This window comes from Python bivittatus, unplaced genomic scaffold (genome assembly GCF_059951505.1).
Source record: "Python bivittatus isolate LINGU-HERP-01145 unplaced genomic scaffold, Pbiv_v1 ctg000080_np1212, whole genome shotgun sequence".
NCBI lineage: Eukaryota > Metazoa > Chordata > Lepidosauria > Squamata > Pythonidae > Python > Python bivittatus.
Window position 1 is genome coordinate 45,866,147 of NW_028277035.1, and position 19,372 is coordinate 45,885,518.

The following is a 19,372-nucleotide window of genomic DNA, read 5'->3' on the forward strand; positions in this document are numbered from 1 at the left end:
CTGGAAGACTTCTCCAGTGTTATAAAATTGGAGCAATGGGGGCTTATCATAAGAGTAAGGGTACTAAGCAGCATAACGTAGCTTGTTTGAAAAGCTTAATGCAATGTGTGGACCCACCCACTAGGGTGTGCTATATGTAAAGGAGGTGATTGTGATTTTTTCAACAAATCATGACTAAAATATTCTTAATATTATAAGTGATAGTGAATCTACAGGGATCACGGCATACAACAGTCTGATAGGAATTCATAACAGTAAATTTATTTGTCTCTATATACAAATACAGCCACAGGCTGCCACATTAAATTACTTTACAGCCCTTAGTAAAAACACATTCCAACACACAAATCACCAAGTATTCTGAAAGTATCTCTTTCCTAACGCTGTAGGGAACCTGCCCCACCTCTTACAGAAGGAATGAATTTATCTCTACCTTTTTCTGAGCCTTGCTGCAGGATCCAGGTCATAGAAGACCTCAGATTGCAGCTTTCATGAATTAACCAGATCGGCAAAATCCATATGGAAGTTCTAAAGCCTGAACAGCCAAACCCCAGGAATACACGCCTATGAAGCATCATGTTTAACACCCAGCAACGTACATCCTGACCTGTGTGTGGTATCATTTAACACACAGAAGCATCCTCTTCCTCCCTCAATCCATTGGAATCAATCTCTTCCTCCCGACTAATTGAAGGGGGAAAGGGATGGCCTTGATCAAGGTTGACGTAAGTGACATTGAGGTTAATGTAATGGTCTCCCTTTAGACAGACTACAATGTGCTCCACCTCTGTGATCAGGCTGGAAAAAGTTGGCCGCTCCTCAGGATTTGGTGTCCAGCAGTTAAGCATTATGGTGTACCTGTCCAAAATAAGCAGAGTGAATTAGAGCTGTAAAAATATCAGACTTGGCCCTGTACCTTCACATCACAGAATACCGCAGTCACGTTCACCCAGGATCTACTTCCTCAACATTCTCAGAGTATCTAAGGGCAGAGACTCTCTTCGGTTCTGCACTCTATTCTTATCTCTTCAGTTTTCATTCCTAAAGACCCTGGTCAGAGGCTTTATATACCAGCTCCTTTCTGCTGTTCCTAAGAACCCCAGACACAGCAGGTGAACATGGGCCAGGTGGAGGTGGAAGCATAATGACGCTATGCTGGAACTGGGAGCCCAATGGGAAACACTGGCATTGGAACATATGGAAAATGGGCCCAACAGATTGTAATGGGGAGTGCAAAAAGGGGAAGAATATGGTGAGATCATGATGATCATAAGAACTCCATGCAATGTTGCAGCTTTTCCTAAGTTAGTCCAGATGTGGCTGGAATTTAAGAGATACAGCATTAGTACTTCAGTAGGCTAATAGTTTGGGGAAAGCTGCAGTAAGAGCACAAGTTTGGATTTTAGGGAACTAAGACTGAAGAACTATTAACTTTCCCACTATGCTTTCTTTTTCTTTTTTTAGTTAATGAATTGCAGTATTTAATTGAAATTTACAAATTAGTTTATCAATTAAAGTTCAGGAATCAGAGACCTTCTCCAGTGAGTCCCATACAGCTTCATCTCTTTCACAGTTCTCTCCTTTGCTAGGGTAGCAGAAGGGTCTTATTGAATACTCACAGAGAATCTGGGCAGTACTCAGGCTGGGGCAACCTTCTTCCTTGCAACAAGTAGCAGGTAATATCATAGGGATCCACCTCAGGGTATGGAGAGGCCCCTCGTGTCATCAGTTCCCACATGAGGACCCCGAAGGACCACTGGGTAAGACAGCAGAACAGATCAATGGAGAAAGTACAAATGTCAGTATGAATTGGACACAGAGAAAGTACAAGCAGTCACTAAGGCAGGTGAAATCTTCTCCAGTCAGACTGTTCCTTCTCTGCAAATTGCATAGTGGAAAGGACCCTATTGAATATGCATGTTTTTCTGAGATTAACATAAATTGGAGTCCAAGTAGATTCTCATACTGAGAAATGAGCGCTAAGTTCCTGGTTAGAAAGCTTACACAGCAGATGCTTTCATAATGGCCTTTTTTGCATATCCCTCACATGAAATTATGGCTGTGTTGTCACAACACATTAACGAATCATGGCATATCCAATTAATCCCATTTTGTGGGCTGCACAACACTACAAACCATCATCTACTTACAACATCTGGGTTCACACAAAACACTAACATGGGGTTGGCTAATTTGTGGTTCATTGTTTCCTGAGAATCCAGCCAACGTGGCCAGGACAAGAAGAGCTGGAGGCAACGGTTTAGCATCCTGGCCTTCAGATGCCCTTGCTTGCACTTACTACATCAGACTTGGTGGTAAATTTTTGGGTTTGCAGGCTCTCAAGGGCCATCCATTTGACAGGCAGCTTTGCCCCGCGGTGTTGCCGGATGCTGTAATATTCCTTGTCAAAGATATCTCTGGCCAGCCCAAAGTCTGCCACCTTCACTGTAAAGGTCTCATCAAGCCTGGATTAAAAAAAGAAGACAGAGATTAGGAGCAACACAGCAGTCTTGTGAACTCATCTCGTTTGGCACCACAAGGAAGCATGCTACAAAAACCAGGCTGTCCCAGTAAGCCATAATAGAGATTATTGCTTGGGCATAGCATGTCATGTGAACACGGCAATTATATCTGTTAACCCAGATTTAGGCTTTAACTTGTTATATGCATTCAGACAGTGGCTGTTTGTACAACTTATTTAACCACATCGGCTACAACCCTAGCATATATGCATCAAGCTAAGCTTGGTTAATTTTAACCTTAGTTTGTTCTTTGTGGCTCAACATACTGTGTAGACCAAACCCTTTTGGTTAACTTATTGATCAGTGTCTTGTTCAAAATCACAGAATTGGAGATTCTGAAGGAGGCATTTAATCCTTCAAGTCCAGTTGCCTGTTTAGTGCTGGAGGGTAGAGGGGTACCACATTGCTGGGTCAGTAGTTCCACTGTCAAACTGCAGGACATTTTTCCTAATATTCTGGTGTCTTGTCACCTCAATCCATTATTCAGCGTATTACTCTATAAGGGTATAAGAAAACCGGTCTTGACCCTTTTCTGTGTTATGCTGTCTCAGATACTGGAAAAGTGTTAGCATATCATCCCCGTCCCCCCCAGACTAAACATCTCCAGTTCCTTCAAGCACTCTTCACAGGATTTTCTTTCTATTTATCAGAAGATAAATTAATTTGGTCAGAAGATTAAGCATCTTGTATGAATGCAACGTATCTGAAGGAAAACAAACTGACACAAGGGAGGAGTGGAAACAAACTAGCTCGAAAGCTATTTCTGATAGACTGTTCCCATGGCTAGTCCTATGGCCAGGGATCTTTCCACACTGGCACCTGCTCCCAGCACAAACAAGCCTCAGCGACCTCTTTTGCTTGTCCTTGCCCAATTCCCCATGTTTTATGATTCTGTGCAGACCCACCCGTGCTCATACTTACATGCAGTTTCTAGCTGCAAGATCTCTGTGCACAAACTTCTTCTGGGCCAGATATTCCATCCCCCGAGCCACTTGCAGCCCAAAGCCTATTAAATCCTTCACAGTGGGGTTCTGATGGAAAAAAGAAACAGACAAAACTGCTTGACACTGAGGAAACTCACAATGAGATTTCCATCTGGCTTTGAAGTTTATGCACCTCGAGGGAGCTGAACTGCCTGCTTGTGGTTCCCACAAGCCAACCCAGCTGAAGTTAATTTCAAGGCTGCTTCATATATTGGACAAATCTTCTAAGAAATTTGGCTAAGAAACTGAGTGTATCCCATTCACATATTATGACAGATGACAAAGAACCCATGGCTAGAAATATAAACAGTGGAATTGGGGCCAGGGGAGTCTTCTCTGCTTTGTACGCACATGGCAGAACAGACACTTGCTCACTGCTTGGCAAGACAGGCATAGGACATGCATAATAGAGTACCCAGAATTGATACTGGTGCAGAAGGGCCTCCTGAAGTTTCCGCTGTAGCTTACAACCCTCTATTTCACGGTGTGCCTGCATGGCCCCCTAGTGGCCAGAGGCATTCACTGCCTTGCCATATACTTAAAGGAATTTATGTCCCATGTTTAACATATCATACTGCCCTTTTTCCATTTAACGTGATCTTGGATTTGCACATAATAGCTGCGAGGAAAAGTGGGGAGAAACCTTGCTGTTATCAGCTAAACGTTTTGTTTTTTTTTAATGTTGCACTCCTCTGAAAAGGGTGGCTGATGTGTAAACGCTCAAAGCCACCTGCAAGGGAAAATATCCATTTTTATCAAGCAAGGGGGAGGCATTTTTGAGCTGATTGGCAGTACATCACAAGTGGCAACTGACAACTGCCTAATATTTCACACTATGTTTACAACAGGAATGAAATGAGCTGGTTGGGGCTGAGGAGCAGAAGAGTTAAGTTGGGAATTATTCCTTTTTCTAATGCCCAACTGCAATAAAAATAATATGAGGGAAGGCTTATATGGACAATATGGACAATTGTTTGAAAATACCTTTGTGAGAAAAACATTGCCTCCCCTCTGAAGTCTAGCTCCTGGAAGCTAGCTGGAAAGGGCCTAACAGCTTGGACTCTGCTAAAAGAATTTCAGATCCTGTGTACTATCATTTGCTACATTTATAAGATAATTTTGCTACAGCCACAGCAAGCTTTGACAGATATAACTGCTCAGATTACAGATTCAGTAAGGATAGCCACTTTCTGACAATCTGGTATTTCAGACCTCTGAAAACCCTGCCGTGAAAGATCTGCATCCATCAAACATTATATTGTACGTTATACTACATGTCACGTAAATAAAGAAAAAATCACTCCCCCATAGAAAATAGCAAGACGTTGTGGATGATAAAAATTAACTTATTTGATTAGAGAAAGATCAATAACTACAGTTACTAGTGATTGGAAACCCCGTATGGACTTTTTGCTGAAAAAAGAGAAAAATGAACTTGTGATTTATGGGTCTGAAGATTAGAAAGAGTAGCTTATGGAAAGAAGGAAATTATGATGTAACCTTAGAGAGAGAGGGCAAGATATAAATGTATCTATAACCACTGTCAAGATCAGAAGCCACTTCTTTAGAATTTCTCTTTTCCTTTCCTTTCCTTTCCTTTCCTTTCCTTTCCTTTCCTTTCCTTTCCTTTCCTTTCCTTTCCTTTCCTTTCCTTTCCTTTCCTTTCCTTTCCTATATTTCTTTTTCACTTTCTTATTACTTTATTCTTCTTTAATTCACAATTTGTACTGTTTTTAATTCTGTTGAAAAACTTCAATAAAAATTATTTTAAAAAAAGAAAATAAAATAGCAAGACATTTGCAATGTAACTCTGTGTGGATACCCATGACTTACTCATATACAAGGTTCACACATCATGCTAAGCCATGCTCTGCCCAAATCAATTATAATTGGTTGGATTCACACTAAGCCAAGACCACGTTAACCACATTTTGGGCTTGGCATGATGTGCGAACCAAGCCACAATCACTTGTCACACACTTGACAAGTGGCATGAGAGTTTCCTGCTTTCTCTCACATCGACTCTTTGATGGCCACACCACAGGCAGTGAAAATATTAAACTGGGACCCACCACTTCCCTTAGATAAAGGCACTTTTCGAGGAGGTGATCTGCAATGGAGAATGTGCCCTTTCCCCTGCTTCTTCTTAGCTCCAAGCTCAGGAAGGCAGGATGTGTCTCAAACATCCACACACCCTTAGAAAGCACTTAATCCTAAATGGATATTAGCCATCATGAGCCATTGTTGGATCTCACAGAATAAAAATAATTAGCAAAATTGCAGGGAGGGGCTGGGGTGGGGTCAATCCAGAAAGCTGCACTGGCCAGGAGGAATCTTTTTCTGGAATATTAACAGAAATCTTGGTTTTTCTGCCTCATTCATTATATCAATAAACTCTGTGTACATAGAAGTTAGATTGGGGGCAGAAGAGAAGCCTGCCAACAGTAAGAATGCTACCTCTGTTTGTTTCCCCAGAGGAAAAAGAAGAGACTGTAAGATCCCAGCAACGTTCAGCCACTAGTTCTGTGCTGACTAAGACGGAGGAAGCTGCATCAGACATCTGCTCACGTTCCTACTGTTCTAGCAGTCTCAGAGTCAGCAGAAAGACCCAAAGCAAAACAATCTCTCTTCTGAGAGCCTGAAGCCCCCATATCTTGTTTCATCGGCAGAAAGTACCACTGATAAGAAGGCTGGTTTGCTTGTGTGAAATGCCTTGGCTGAAACCTGACCTAAAAGATTTAGCTAACAAAGTCTAGAACGCTGCAGGATAGATGTAGGCATTTTCTGTCCGCTGCACCCAGAAGCCAGCCCCACTATTCGTATCAGTATGGTGAGTTTTAACAGGAAGAATGTGCAAAGCCTGTACTGATTCACTAGAAGGCTCAATGAACTGGGTATGTGCGCAGGGAGGAGTATGTCACAAACAAAACAAAAACACACCGCAGCTGAAAGAGAAAAGAAAGGGCTGAATGCATCATCTCTGGGTAAGCCCTTCCTTAAAACCAAGGTTGTTTTGCCAAGATGAGACAAATGACTCCAGCTCAAGGGGAGATTCAGAAAGAGGAATGTGGCTGGTATAGAGTAGACTGTCTCTCAAAGCAAGGACCCCAAGAGCTGGCACCACATACCCTCTGCTCTGAACGGATAAAATGTCGGAGGTCTCCATGCTTCATGTAAGGTAGCACCACCAGGGGGAGACCCTCCTTAGGCAAGGTGATCCCAATGAGAGAGAGGACATGGAGGTGATGGAAGCTCTTCATCAGAATCCCCTCCTTCAGGAATTCTTCCACTTCCTCCAAGTCAGTAATTCCTAAGAGGAAACAATGAAGAAATTGGAGCAATATTCTCATTTGCAACTGTTTTTCTTCTCCAAGACTCAAGGAATTGTGAAACTGCAGGCAAAAGTATCCCAGAAGTGATCTTGCAAGCATACAAGCTGGAGCATCCAATCCTAGGACAAAACAGTGCGTTGGGTCTTATGGGAAGGAGAGAGACACTGTAAGCTGACTTTCCTCACTTCCACCAAGTGGAGAATGTCTGCTGATGTGAATAAGGATGGAAGGTATTGCCAGAGTGAAAAACAAACAAACATTATAATGTTGAATTGGGTTGGCTCATAGGCATCTCTACTTTCTAAGTCTGAAGGAACCAACAAAGGATGAATGGCTCCAGGGATTGCCTTGTGTTGATTTAAGCAATTCAGATTATTAGAAACAGCATATCCTTTCCTTTCCTAGGCCAACCCTTAATTTAGAACTAGTTCCTTCTCTCCTTAAGAGCTTCCCCAGAGAAAGTCCTCCTCCTGCCCCCTTTCTGGTCAGCTGGCTACACTGCCACCAGCAGCTACAAAGTGTGGCAGAGCCTGAAACTGCCACTGATTGTTGCTGGCTGAAGGAGAAAACACTACTTTAATACTGGCACATCTAAGCATGACTTAAGGCTGCCTCAGACATGAACTGAGGATGAGCTGAAGACAACCCCAGGGGGACATGGAGGAATACTGTTATTGCCAAGAGATGTTTGTACAGTGACAAGACAAAGTGGGGATAGGCCCTAAAGCTGTCTTATCGTACTGCGGTACAGAACAAGCTGAAGAAGAATGCATACAATCACAGTGCTCTCCAGCATCACTTTTCCCTCCTCAAAAGTCATCTCAGGGTTTATCTGGTAATAAAACTGCCAGACTTTACCTTTCATACAGCATGTGCACTAGCTCCAGATGCATGATGCCTCTTTGTTCAGAGTAGTGGTACTGACTTCTCATTGGATAAAACAAGCAAGCAAGCAAACAGGACAGCACTGACGTTTGTGGAAGTCATGTATGCCAAGATGGAAGAGACCGTCTTTATAGAATTTATTTATTTATGCATGCATGCCTTTGAGTTAGTGTTGACTCCTGGCAACTGCCTGGACAAGTCCCTGCAGTTTTCTTGGGAAGATTTCAGAAGTGGTTTGTCCTTGCCTCCTTCCCAGGGCTGAGAGAGAGTGACTGGCCCAAGGTCACCCAGCTGGCTTTGTGCCTAAGGTGGGGCTAGAACTCAGGGTCTCTAGCCTGGTGCCTTAATCATTACACCAAACTGGCTCTTTACAGATTATGAAATACTATTTTTTGAACACACAAGACATTATCATGTCTCATACTATCATGAGGCTCTGTTCCCTTGATCTCTTTTCCAGGCCAATAATCAGAGCCACAGTTTCATGAAAGGAAGAGGAATTACTTACGGTTTAGAGATTTAACAGCACACCGTATCTCTCTCTGGGACGAATCTATGTAAGTACCATGATAAACACTCCCAAAATGCCCTGGATGGAAAAAAGAACAAGCTTTACACATAATGCACAAGCACCAGTATGGACATTAGGAAACTCAGCACAACCTGCTGGATGCAACATGGATGCTATACAGCCTCTTTCTGTGCTGGTAATGTCTTAAGATCAAACAATTACACTGTAGGACTACCAAAATACAATTGTTTTAAGCTTTAAAAATAAATGTGAAATAAAAGATATTAGATTTTTCTTACTGTCAGGGAAGAAAAGCACTGCACTAACCAACAGAGAACCCAGTGCTAACACAATTTATACCCAGTTATATTTATACCCAATCATATTATTTGACTTAACAATACAAATTTATTGTCTCAGTTTTAAGGTATCTAATTTGTTTCAAAAAATTTCCAATTTAGTATGCCTATACACCATCATGCTTTTGCCTAATCCTAAGTGTTTGTATAGCCACGTGCAGTTGCACACAAAAGTTTAGGTACTTTTAAACACATCTTTGTGTATACGGGTAGTCCGCAGTTTAAGAATGAGTTCCGTTCCCAAGGTCTATCCTTAAGTTGAATGTGCATGTAAGCCGGAATTATTATTGTATAATACTGTATAAGTAGTATTGTGTAATGAACTCGCACCATTGAGTATTTAACTCGAATCATTGTGTATTTAACTTGAATTCTGCTACAATAGGCTCTGCTGTTAACTATGGGTTGTCTGTAAACTGAGCGTTCTTAACCTGGGGACTACCTGTATTTGAATGCATACTTATTATTTATGCACAGTTATTTACCGATTCAAAATAAGAAAATAGAGAATATGGTAAGTGCAGAAGTCTGGGCACCCTTCCAGTTGATTTGATGCTACTTTTTCTTTTTTTTCTGTACTGTAAACCTGTTAATAAGGTTAAAAAGGTGATTGATTTTTTTAGGCTAACAATTAGCCAGGTGAAGACAGTTGCACAGGTAAACAAATTCTCTGCCCCTTCTAACCTTTCAGATTGTGACTGTAATTGTTATTCTGCCTACTTTCAACAACTGTGGGCTCTTCTAATCAGTTCTCAGTGCATTTGCAAATGAAGATAATTCATTCTTACAAAGCAAAGGAAAACTGTAAAAAAAAAACCTCTAAGCACTTCCAGCTAGCAATTCCCACTGTCAAAACCATTGTTAGGCAATGGAAATTACATGGAATAGATGTAAGGCAAGGCAAGATCTGGAAGACCAAGAAAATATCTGCTAGAAATGAACGAAGATTTTGTCATATTTAAAACCAAGTAATAGGAATGGAATGGGAATACTTGAAATAAAAATAGGAATTTAGGAAGTATAGTCATTTTAATCATTTCTGTCCAATGAAAGCTATTACCCTGACTTAAATTCCATTCTAATCTTGGGGAGAAGAGATCATAATTATTTTTTAAAACTGATGTCAATGTTTTGTAATATTTACTAATTAGATACTTTTATCATTTTTTTCTACATGATGGAACCTAAACTCTGTGAAGTGCTACACTCCTGTTAACAACCATTACTTAACATAATTTCTGTTCTTAAAGTTTTGACCTGGGACGTGGATTAAAATGATGTGCTGTAAAAAGAGACATTTAATTCAAAGAGATATGATATTCTAAATTTGATATGAACTGAAGTTTAAACAGTCCAGGATTATCTTCTGTAACTTCACAGGCCTATAATGATCTACAGACTGAAGGAATGAGAAACTTTAAAAGATAGAAGGACTAGGCATTCCTTGACATGATGACGCAGTGGAATTAACGGAGTGGCTGGAATGTATGTGAAATGAAGAGAAATGAAAGAACTGAGGCCTAGTTTAACTAAGCAAATCCATCTGTCTTCAAAGAAGCCACTTTGGAAATGGCTTCTAAAATGAAAAACAGTAAACAAATTTGGTCTGTTTAAAAATAACAAATAATTAAAAACAATGAGAAAAGAGTTGAGTCTGACAAACATTTCCCGATCCTGATGCTTAATCTTGTTGGGCTGAACTGAAAAATAGATATTTGTGCTTAAGAGCAGTGAGATATACTGTACTGCCTTTCAAGTTAATTTAGATGGCAGTGAAGTCCTCTTTTGGACAAATCAGAGCCAGGGGGAACAGCCCCCAAACATTTCTCTGAGCACCTTGGAATATAGCACAAAATGGTCCAGTTTGGTGCAGTGGTGAAGGCACCAGGCTAGAAAACAGGAGACTGTGAGTTCTAGTCCTGCCTTAGGCATGAAAGCCGGCTGGGTGACTTTGGGCCAGTCACTCTCTCTCAGCCCAACCCACCTCACAGGGCTGTTATTGTGGGAAAAACAGGAGGAAGAAGGAGTACAGTGGAACCTCAGTTTACGAACTTAATTCGTTCCATGACTCTGGTCGCGACCCAAATTGGTCGCGACCCGAAGGAAATTTTCCCATAAGGTTCAATGTAATTACCGTTAATCCGTTCTGGAGTGGAGGACAGGGAGGCGGCTATCGCTTGGAGGGAGAGTTCCCCTCCCTACGACCACGTGTCAGGGGCGGAAAATGGCCGCGGACCACGTGTCTGGGGCGGAAAAATGGCCGCGGACCACGTGTCCGGGGCGGAAAAATGGCCGCGGACCACGTGTCAGGGGCGGAAAATGGCTGCGGACCACGTGTCACAGGCGGGAAAATGGCCGCGGACCGGGTCACGGGCGGGAAAATGGCCGCGGATCCTGTTCGTAACCCGAGGCGGAGTTCGTGAACCGAAGCAAAATTTTGCGGCTGGAGCTGGTCATCACCTGAAAAGTTCATGAACAGAAGTGTTCGTAACCCAAGGTTCCACTGTATTAGGTATGCTCCTGAGTTATTTCTAAAAAATAATAAAGATTACCACATGTGGATGACTCTACTCTAGAGTTCTTCTTTCAGAATTACCTGACCCTTTTTGCTAGGTTGTCCTGTGGGAAAGAGGTATTACTAACCTACTCTGAATAGCATGCCTGCACATTACTTAGCTTGTTGGTTTTTTTTACTTGTTCTTCAAATGTTCCTTATTCCTTGTGTCAATGGCAATCCTCTCTTCTCTTCTCACTGCTTTCCTGCCTAAACAGGGAAGAACGAAGTCCTGCCCAATTGGCCCAAAAAGGCTCAGACACTAATGAAGAGCAACAGGAAATAACCAAAGAAACATCTGGCAGGGGGAAAGTACCATTCTTTCAGCACAGACAGTAGAAAACAACTGGTAACAAAGTTTTGTGTATTACAGCTGTAAATGATACTGGCCTTTGCCAATGATCTGATCCTTGTGCAAAATCAGCTCCTTTTCTGGAATGAGGACATCCTTCACTTCTTCCAACAATTCTGGCCGAAAATTGTTAATGGAGTACGAAGGCACCCGCATGAAAGGCACAGCAGACCCATCACTGCTGGCTGTGTAGGAGACACTTCCAAGTCGCGCTCTAGAAGAGCCACTATTTGGGGTCCCTGCCAGGGAAATTTCATTAAGAGAAGGTGGAGAGGATATTAAAGTCAGACAGAGCTTTTACTTATACTGACCACTAGAAGGCAGTACACGACCAGTTTCATTCTATTTGGAATTCATCAGGTGTACATAGTCACTTGATCTTACTATGGGGCTCAAATCCCCTATTGGGAATCAGAACTTTAGTATATATGCCTGACGAGTTCCAAGTTGTTATACACTATGTAAAAAAAACAGAGAAATCCCCCTGCCCCCATGAGGGCATGACATAATATAACATTTGTACCTCTCTGAGAGCTTAAAAGTGGGCGTTAAATGAGGGCAGTGTGATAGATACCAGAAGGCCATCAGCATGTGTAGTTTTTATATTTATTTATTTATATTTCAAATTTGGACACCGCCCATCTCACGAGGAAGTGACTCTTGAGCAATGTATTTTTATTTATAGAAACATTTAGAAGGAACTATTCCATCTAGGGAAATGCCAGTCCTGGTAAAAAAAAATAAAATTAAATCAAAACAAAAAAACCTCCCAATGAAGCATGTCTGGGCATCAGCACATCAGACTGATGACTAACAAATTTTTCTGCCTCATTGGCTCCAAAATACTGGTTACAAGTCTTGTTATGCATCCTTACCAGAAGGACCCACGTAGCCAGTGTTAGAAGGAAGAAGAGGAATTCCGATTGTGCTCCTGTTGAAGCTAGAGAGTCTTTCTAAATTCTCAGTTCCTGCAAGAAAAAAACAAAAGGCCTATCCAGCAGCATTCCTCTCATCACTATCCTAGCCGTTGGTCCACTATCCACCCTTGCCTTATTCACCTTGTGAATCCAGTGATTAAACCACATTTGATACATGCCATTTTCTGATGAGGTGTCATAATTAAATGCAAGCTAGTACTGCTATTACTGTGAAGAATTTACACTGAATAAATGAACACCTCTCTTGACTATACTTTTCTGGCAGGAAAGTATAATGAGAAACTTGCAGTTACCTGTCTTCTTCTTGTGTTGAATATATCTCAAAGGCAGAAACACCAGAGAGGAAAGGAAGAGAATGCCTACAAGAGCTCCCAGTACAACAGCAACAGGAGAGACCAGGGAGACTGTAATCACAAATCCTACGTCTATGCAGTTTTCATTCACACAAATCTAAAAGAAAGAAAAGACATGTGATTATTAGCACTGAACAATAGCAGAACCTGGGGCTGCGAGAGTAGAAGGAAAGGAGGACATGGGAAATGAACAGTAGAAGTTTCCAACTTTGCAAAAGAGTTTTTAAACTTAGGCAGAAACCATACAACTTTGCTCATATTGTGATGGTCTTAAAAGATGAGGTTGGTGCTGGCAAATAATGGGAAGCTTACATATTGGAAGTAGGATATACAGTATTTTTGGGAAATAAGTGCAGTCAAAGAGTTCATTTGAGTGGACAAACTAGTGGTAAGGATTTTGGGAATGGTGAGAGGTAAAATAATTTCAAGTGTTAAAGATAAACACTTTATCTAGTGGACTTGTGAGAAAGCAAAAAAAAAAATAAAAATTGGGTGCAAATCCATACAATGATGCAAAAGATACTGTGGATTAATATTACGATGAAACCAGAATTATTCCTACTGGGTTTTATGGACAAAAAAATTAGAAAAGAAATATGGGAAATTAATACTGCATATGATAACTGAGGCAAGATGCAAAAAGTTGGAAAAGCAATGAAATACCTACAGCGGAAGATTGGATTATAAAATTAACTGAACTTGCAGAAATGGCAAAGCTGACCAGTTTGATCAGGGAAAAAACAATAAAGATTTTTTTGAAAGACCAGAATCCTTATATGGACTTTTTGTTGAAAGAAGAAAAAATTGAATTGATTTCAGGATTTGGGGATTAAAAAGGGACAAAGAGGTTGGGGGGGGGAGATTAAGATGACACTTGATAGAAAGAAGGGCGGAAGGTATAATTGTGTGGGGTTTTTTTCTTTTTCTTATTTCTTTTCTTTTTCTCTATTTCTTATTTTCTATCTTTGTTTGTTATGTATATTTTTACTATACTGAATATATATATATTCAAAGAAATATATATATTTCTTTTATATATATAGAAATGAAGATAGTTTTGCACTGTTTCATCTAGAGCATGGAATGGGTGTTTTTTTCATTCTTAGGAAGTCATGCCTTGTCCTGCTTCCCAGCTCTTCAGGGTTCACCTCTCAAAAGTGAGGGTGCCACTGTGCCTTGCAACCATCCCCCATCCTTCCCAGATGATCTGAGGGGTGAGCTTGCAACTCCCCCAACAGTGGGGGTTAAGAAAGGACAAGAGCACTGGGGTGCAGTGCGTCTGGAGTGTTTTTCTGCACTACCCCACAGCCCACCTGGAACGGTGATCTACTCAGAGTTAACTCCCCAGCAAGGAAAGGACAATGGTAGGGTGGAATGACTATAATTATAAAGTTTGGCTGTAAAAAATGGTAGTTTGGGGGAGATACCCAACATCAAAAGAATGTCATTTGATAGACTGTGGCAATTATCTGAGAGCAGGAAACACTATGCTAGCAAAGATTAATCCAGAGGAAATCAAACTGGGTTGCCAGCTGGGCCATCTGGGATGTGGGTAATGAGGTGATGCAAGCATGAGCACTGACAGTTTTTCAGCATGTGGGGAAAACCAGAGCGCTGGAACTGATTGTGTAACTGAAGGCTTTAGAACCCTATGGAGATTTTCAGGGTATTGTCTCCTGACTTGCATCTGTCTAAACTCACACTGCTTGGGAATGTTTTGGATACAAAGTAAATAGAATACAGGAAAGGACTGTAAAGATCCTTGGTGAATCCAGGCTGGAAAAACACTTCCTTTGTGACAAACGAATCTAAGAATCAATGCCAAATGAAGTCAGGAACTTTTCCCAATATTCTGCCATCAAAATGTCCATTTGGCTTGTCTTTATTTGAACTTAACAGTCCTTCTTTAAATACTTGATTATTGATCTTAATAATCAAAATTAAGCCTGCCCTGAGCTCACAAGCTGTTAAAAAGATCAGACTATACAGTACTCACCAAATTCACCCTGACATGACTCTACATAACCTGGCTTTGACGCTATGTCACTTTTAGCAATTGGCATCTCTCCTTATTAAACAGAATGGCCTCTACACTTATAAGGAAGACAGAAATAGATGCAAGTGGGCAGGAAGGAAATTGGGTGGAAATTGTTGTTGTTCAGTCGTTAAGTCGTGTCCGACTCTTCGTGACCCCATGAACCATATTGCGCCAGGCCTTCCTGTCCTTCACTGCCTCCCTGAGTTTGCTCAGTTTCATGCTCATTGCTTCAGTGATGCTATCTAACCATCTCATCCTCTGCCGTCCTCTTCTCCTTTTGCCTTCAATCTTTCCCAGCATCAGGGTCTTCTCCAAAGAGATCTCTCTTCGCATTAGGTGACCAAAATATCTGAGCTTGAGCTTCATTATCGATCCTTCCAATGAGCAATCAGGGTTGATTTCCTTTAAGATTGACTGGTTTGACCTCCTAGCAGTCCAGGGGACTCTCAAGAGTCTTCTCCAGCACCACAGTTCAAAGGCATCAATTCTTCGGCGCTCGGCCTTTTTTATGGTCCAGCTCTCACAGCCATACATTACTACTGGAAAAACCATAGCTTTGACTATGCGGATCTTTGTCGGCAAGGTGACATCTCTGCTTTTTAATATGCTATCTAGGCTTGCCATAGCTTTCCTCCCAAGGAGCAAGCGTCTTTTAATTTCATGGCTGCAGTCTCCGTCTGCGGTGATCTTGGAGCCCAAATAAATGAAGTCTGTTACTGCTTCCATTTCTACCCCTTCCATTTGCCAGGAATTGATGGGTCCAGATACCATGATCTTAGTTTTTTTAATGTTGAGTTTCAAGCCAGCTTTCGCACTCTCCTCTTTCACCCTCATCAAGAGGCTCTTTAGTTCTTCTTCACTTTCTGTCATTAGGGTGGTATCGTCTGCATATCTGAAGTTATTGATGATTCTCCCTGCAATCTTAATTCCGCCTTGTGATTCTTCCAGCCTGGCATTTCTCATGATGTACTCTGCATATAGGTTAAATAAGCAGGGTGACAGTATACAGCCTTGTCGTATTCCTTTCCCTATTTTGAACCAATCAGTTGTTCCGTGACTGGTTCTAACTGTTGCTTCTTGGCCCGCATACAGATTTCTCAGGAGACAGGTAAGATGGTCTGGTACCCCCATCTCTTTAAGAATTTGCCACAGTTTGTTGTGATCCACACAATCGAAGGCTTTTGCATAGTCAATGAAGCAGAAGTAGATGTTTTTCTGGAACTCTCATGCTTTCTCCATGATCCAGCGAATGTTGGCGATTTGATCTCTAGTTCCTCTGCCTCTTCGAAACCCAGCTTGTACATCCGGTAGTTCTCGGTTCACGTACTGAAGCCTAGCTTGTAGGATTTTGATCATAACCTTGCTAGCATGTGAAATGAGTGCAATTGTGTGATAGTTTGAGCATTCTTTGGCATTGCCCTTCTTTGGAATTGGAACGTAAACTGATCTTTTCCAATCCCGGGGCCACTGTTGCGTTTTCCAGACTTGCTGGCATATTAAGTGCAGCACTTTAACACCATCATCTTTTAGTATTTTAAATAACTCAGCTGGAATACTGTCATCTCCACTAGCTTTGTTGTTAGCAATGCTTCCTAAGGCCCACTTGACTTCACTCTCTAGGATGTCTGGCTCAAGGTCAGTGATCACACCAGCGTGGACATCAGGGACATTAAGATCTTTCTTGTATAGTTCTTCTGTGTATTCTTGCCACCTCTTCTTAATCTCTTCTGCTTCTGTTAGGTCCCTGCCTTTTTTGTCCTTTATCATGCCCATCTTTGCACTAAACGTTCCTTTCATATCTCCAATTTTCTTGAAGAGATCTCTAGTCTTCCCCATTCTATTGTTTTCCTCAATTTCTTTGCACTGTTCATTTAAGAAGGCCTTCTTATCTCTCCTTGCTATTCTCTGGAAATCTGCATTTAGTTGCTTATATCTTTCCCTTTCACCCTTGCTTTTCACATTCCTTTTTTCCACAGCTATTTGTAATGCCTCATCAGACAGCCATTTTGCTTTCTTGCATTTCTTTTTCCTTGGGATGGTTTTAGTTGCTGCCTCCTGTACAAAGTTACAGACCTCCGTCCATAGTTCTTCAGGCACTCTGTCTACCAAATCTAATCCTCTAAATCTATTCATCACCTTCACTGTGTACTTACAAGGAATATGATCTAAGTCATACCTGAGTGGTCTAGTGGTTTTCCCTACATTCTTCAATTTAAGCCTAAATTTTGCAGTAAGAAACTCATGATCTGAGCCACAGTCAGCTCCTGGTCTTGTTTTTGCTGTCTGTATAGAGCTTCTCCATCTTTGACTGCAAAGTATGTAATCAATCTGGTTTCGGTATTGACCATCTGGTGATGTCCATGTGTAGAGTCGTCTCTTGTGTTGTTGGAAAAGAGTGTTTGCTATGACTAGCTTGTTCTCTTGACAGAATTCTATTAGCCTTTGCCCTGCTTCATTTTGTGCTCCAAGGCCAAACTTGCCTATTATTCCGATTACTCCTTGACTTCCTACTTTAGCATTCCAATCCCCTATGATGAAAAGGACATCTTTTTGGTGCTAGTTCTAGAAGGTGTTGTAGGTCTTCATAGAACCGGTCAACTTCAGCTTCTTCAGCATCAGTGGTTGGGGCATAGACTTGGATTACTGTGATGTTGAATGGTTTGCCTTGGATTCGCACTGAGATCATTCTGTCGTTTTTGAGGTTGTACCCCATTACTGCCTTTCCCACTCTCTTATTGACTATGAGTGCAACTCCATTTCTTCTAAGGGTTTCTTGCCCACAGTAGTAGATATAATGGTCACCTGAATTAAATTCACCCATTCCCGTCCATTTCAATTCGCTGATTCCCAAGATGTCGACGTTCAATCTTGTCATCTCATGTTTGACCACATCCAGCTTGCCTTGGTTCATAGATCTTACATTCCAGGTACCTATACAATATTGTTCTTTACAGCATCGGACCTTCTTTTCGCTTCCAGGTACATCCACAGCTGAACGTCCTTTCGGCTTTGGCCCAGCCGCTTCACTCTTTCTGGAGCTACTTGGAAATGCCCTCCACTCTTCCCCAGTAGCATATTGGACACCTTCCGACCTGAGGGGCTCATCTTCCGGCGTCATATCTTTTAGCCTTTTAACATTGTCCATGGGGTTTTCTTGGCAAGGATACTGGAGTGGGTTGCTATTTCCTTCTCCAGTGGACCACATTTTGTCAGAACTCTCTGTCATGACCTGTCCGTCTTGGGTGGCCCTGCACGGTATAGCTCATGGCTTCACTGAGTTATGCAAGCCCCTTCGCCACGACAAGGCAGTGATCCATGAAGGGGTGGGTGGAAATACCAATTCGCATATGGATAGTTTCTAGCATGCTTGATTGCCCAGGATTTTTGAAGCTAGTTATCCCAAAGTGGGTAAGAGGACAACCAGGTGGGATGGACTGGCTGAGAAGGGCTAGGCTGGGGTTCAAATGGAGGAAGTTAAGTCATGCCATTAGCTCTGGCTGCAAAGAACTTTTTCTGTACCTGTACTGGCAAACCATCCCCAGGGATTTTCAGGTGGTTGGGTATTCGGCAGATCACCTTGTTCTTCTGTATAATGGGGTGGCAATCCATACCAGCCACTGTCACAGAAATTGTCATGCAGCCTGCCAGAGCATCTAGTCCTTTATGCTGTGGAAAGAAATATAGAATATTTGATTATGGCCAAAGATCAACCGTACTTATCAGCATTTTCTGTTGGGTTTATATCTCAGCCCCACCCTGTGTTCCAAATAACCCCGTGCTGAATTCCACATGCACATGTCTTTATCCAGAGGGAACAACTGGTCTGCTATATTCTCAAAGTACCTTAACTCCCTGCCTCCATTTCCTTGTTTTGTACGTGAAGCATTTTCTCACCGCAATTCTTTCCCATTAGTATTCAGCCCGTGGAGGACTATAAACTACAGTTCTTTCACATTTTATTTAATTGGTTACTCTTAACGGTGTACATTAGGGCTGTGCAGGTCTCAAAAATGATTCAAAAGAAGTGCTTCCGATCTCAGAGTGCCCCTCTGCTATTCATTAAAGCAGCCCAACCTCTTTCAGACTTTCTTATTAATTTTAATGACTTCATGCTTAAAACAGCCCCATCTTTTTTTCAAGCATGCATACATGTCTGAAAAGTCAGGGGCGCTCTGTTCATGAAAGGCCTGGAATACCTCTTCCAAGTAATTTTTGAAAGACACCGAGTTCTAATATACTTTCCTTGCATTTATGTGCCAGTTTATACATTGTGAATTGGCTCTAATTTGAGTTAATATATGCTTACAGAAAAGCATATGCATGCCAACAGTGAAATACTGGAGAGGATTATTGGCTCTGAAGCAGCATGCATGAGCAAAGACTTTCACATTCACCCAGAAGAACTTTCTGCTATGATTAAAGGGAGATAACCAGCATAGCCCAAGTTACTGGTGCTACAATGCTCGTGCAAGTATACCACTCAAGTGGACAAAGGTTCATACATATCACACCAGTTTAACAGAATATGGAATTAGCTTTCATCCT

The 19,372-nt window shown here is 41.6% G+C and overlaps 1 protein-coding gene across 1 annotated transcript in view; it reads right to left on the bottom strand.

Moving 5' to 3' along the window:
• Positions 1-245: 245 nt before the first annotated feature.
• Positions 246-19,372, bottom strand: part of MST1R (macrophage stimulating 1 receptor) — a 58,621-nt gene continuing 39,494 nt past the window's right edge. Inside the window, exons 12-21 of the mRNA XM_088133992.1 lie at positions 18,347-18,493; positions 12,730-12,886; positions 12,374-12,466; positions 11,537-11,737; positions 8,231-8,311; positions 6,634-6,815; positions 3,444-3,553; positions 2,300-2,465; positions 1,620-1,756; positions 246-858 (exon numbers count right to left, since the gene is read on the bottom strand). Coding sequence (XP_087990118.1) covers positions 624-858; positions 1,620-1,756; positions 2,300-2,465; positions 3,444-3,553; positions 6,634-6,815; positions 8,231-8,311; positions 11,537-11,737; positions 12,374-12,466; positions 12,730-12,886; positions 18,347-18,493 — 1,509 coding nt within the window. The 3' untranslated portion in view covers positions 246-623. The remainder of the gene's footprint in view (positions 859-1,619; positions 1,757-2,299; positions 2,466-3,443; positions 3,554-6,633; positions 6,816-8,230; positions 8,312-11,536; positions 11,738-12,373; positions 12,467-12,729; positions 12,887-18,346; positions 18,494-19,372) is intronic.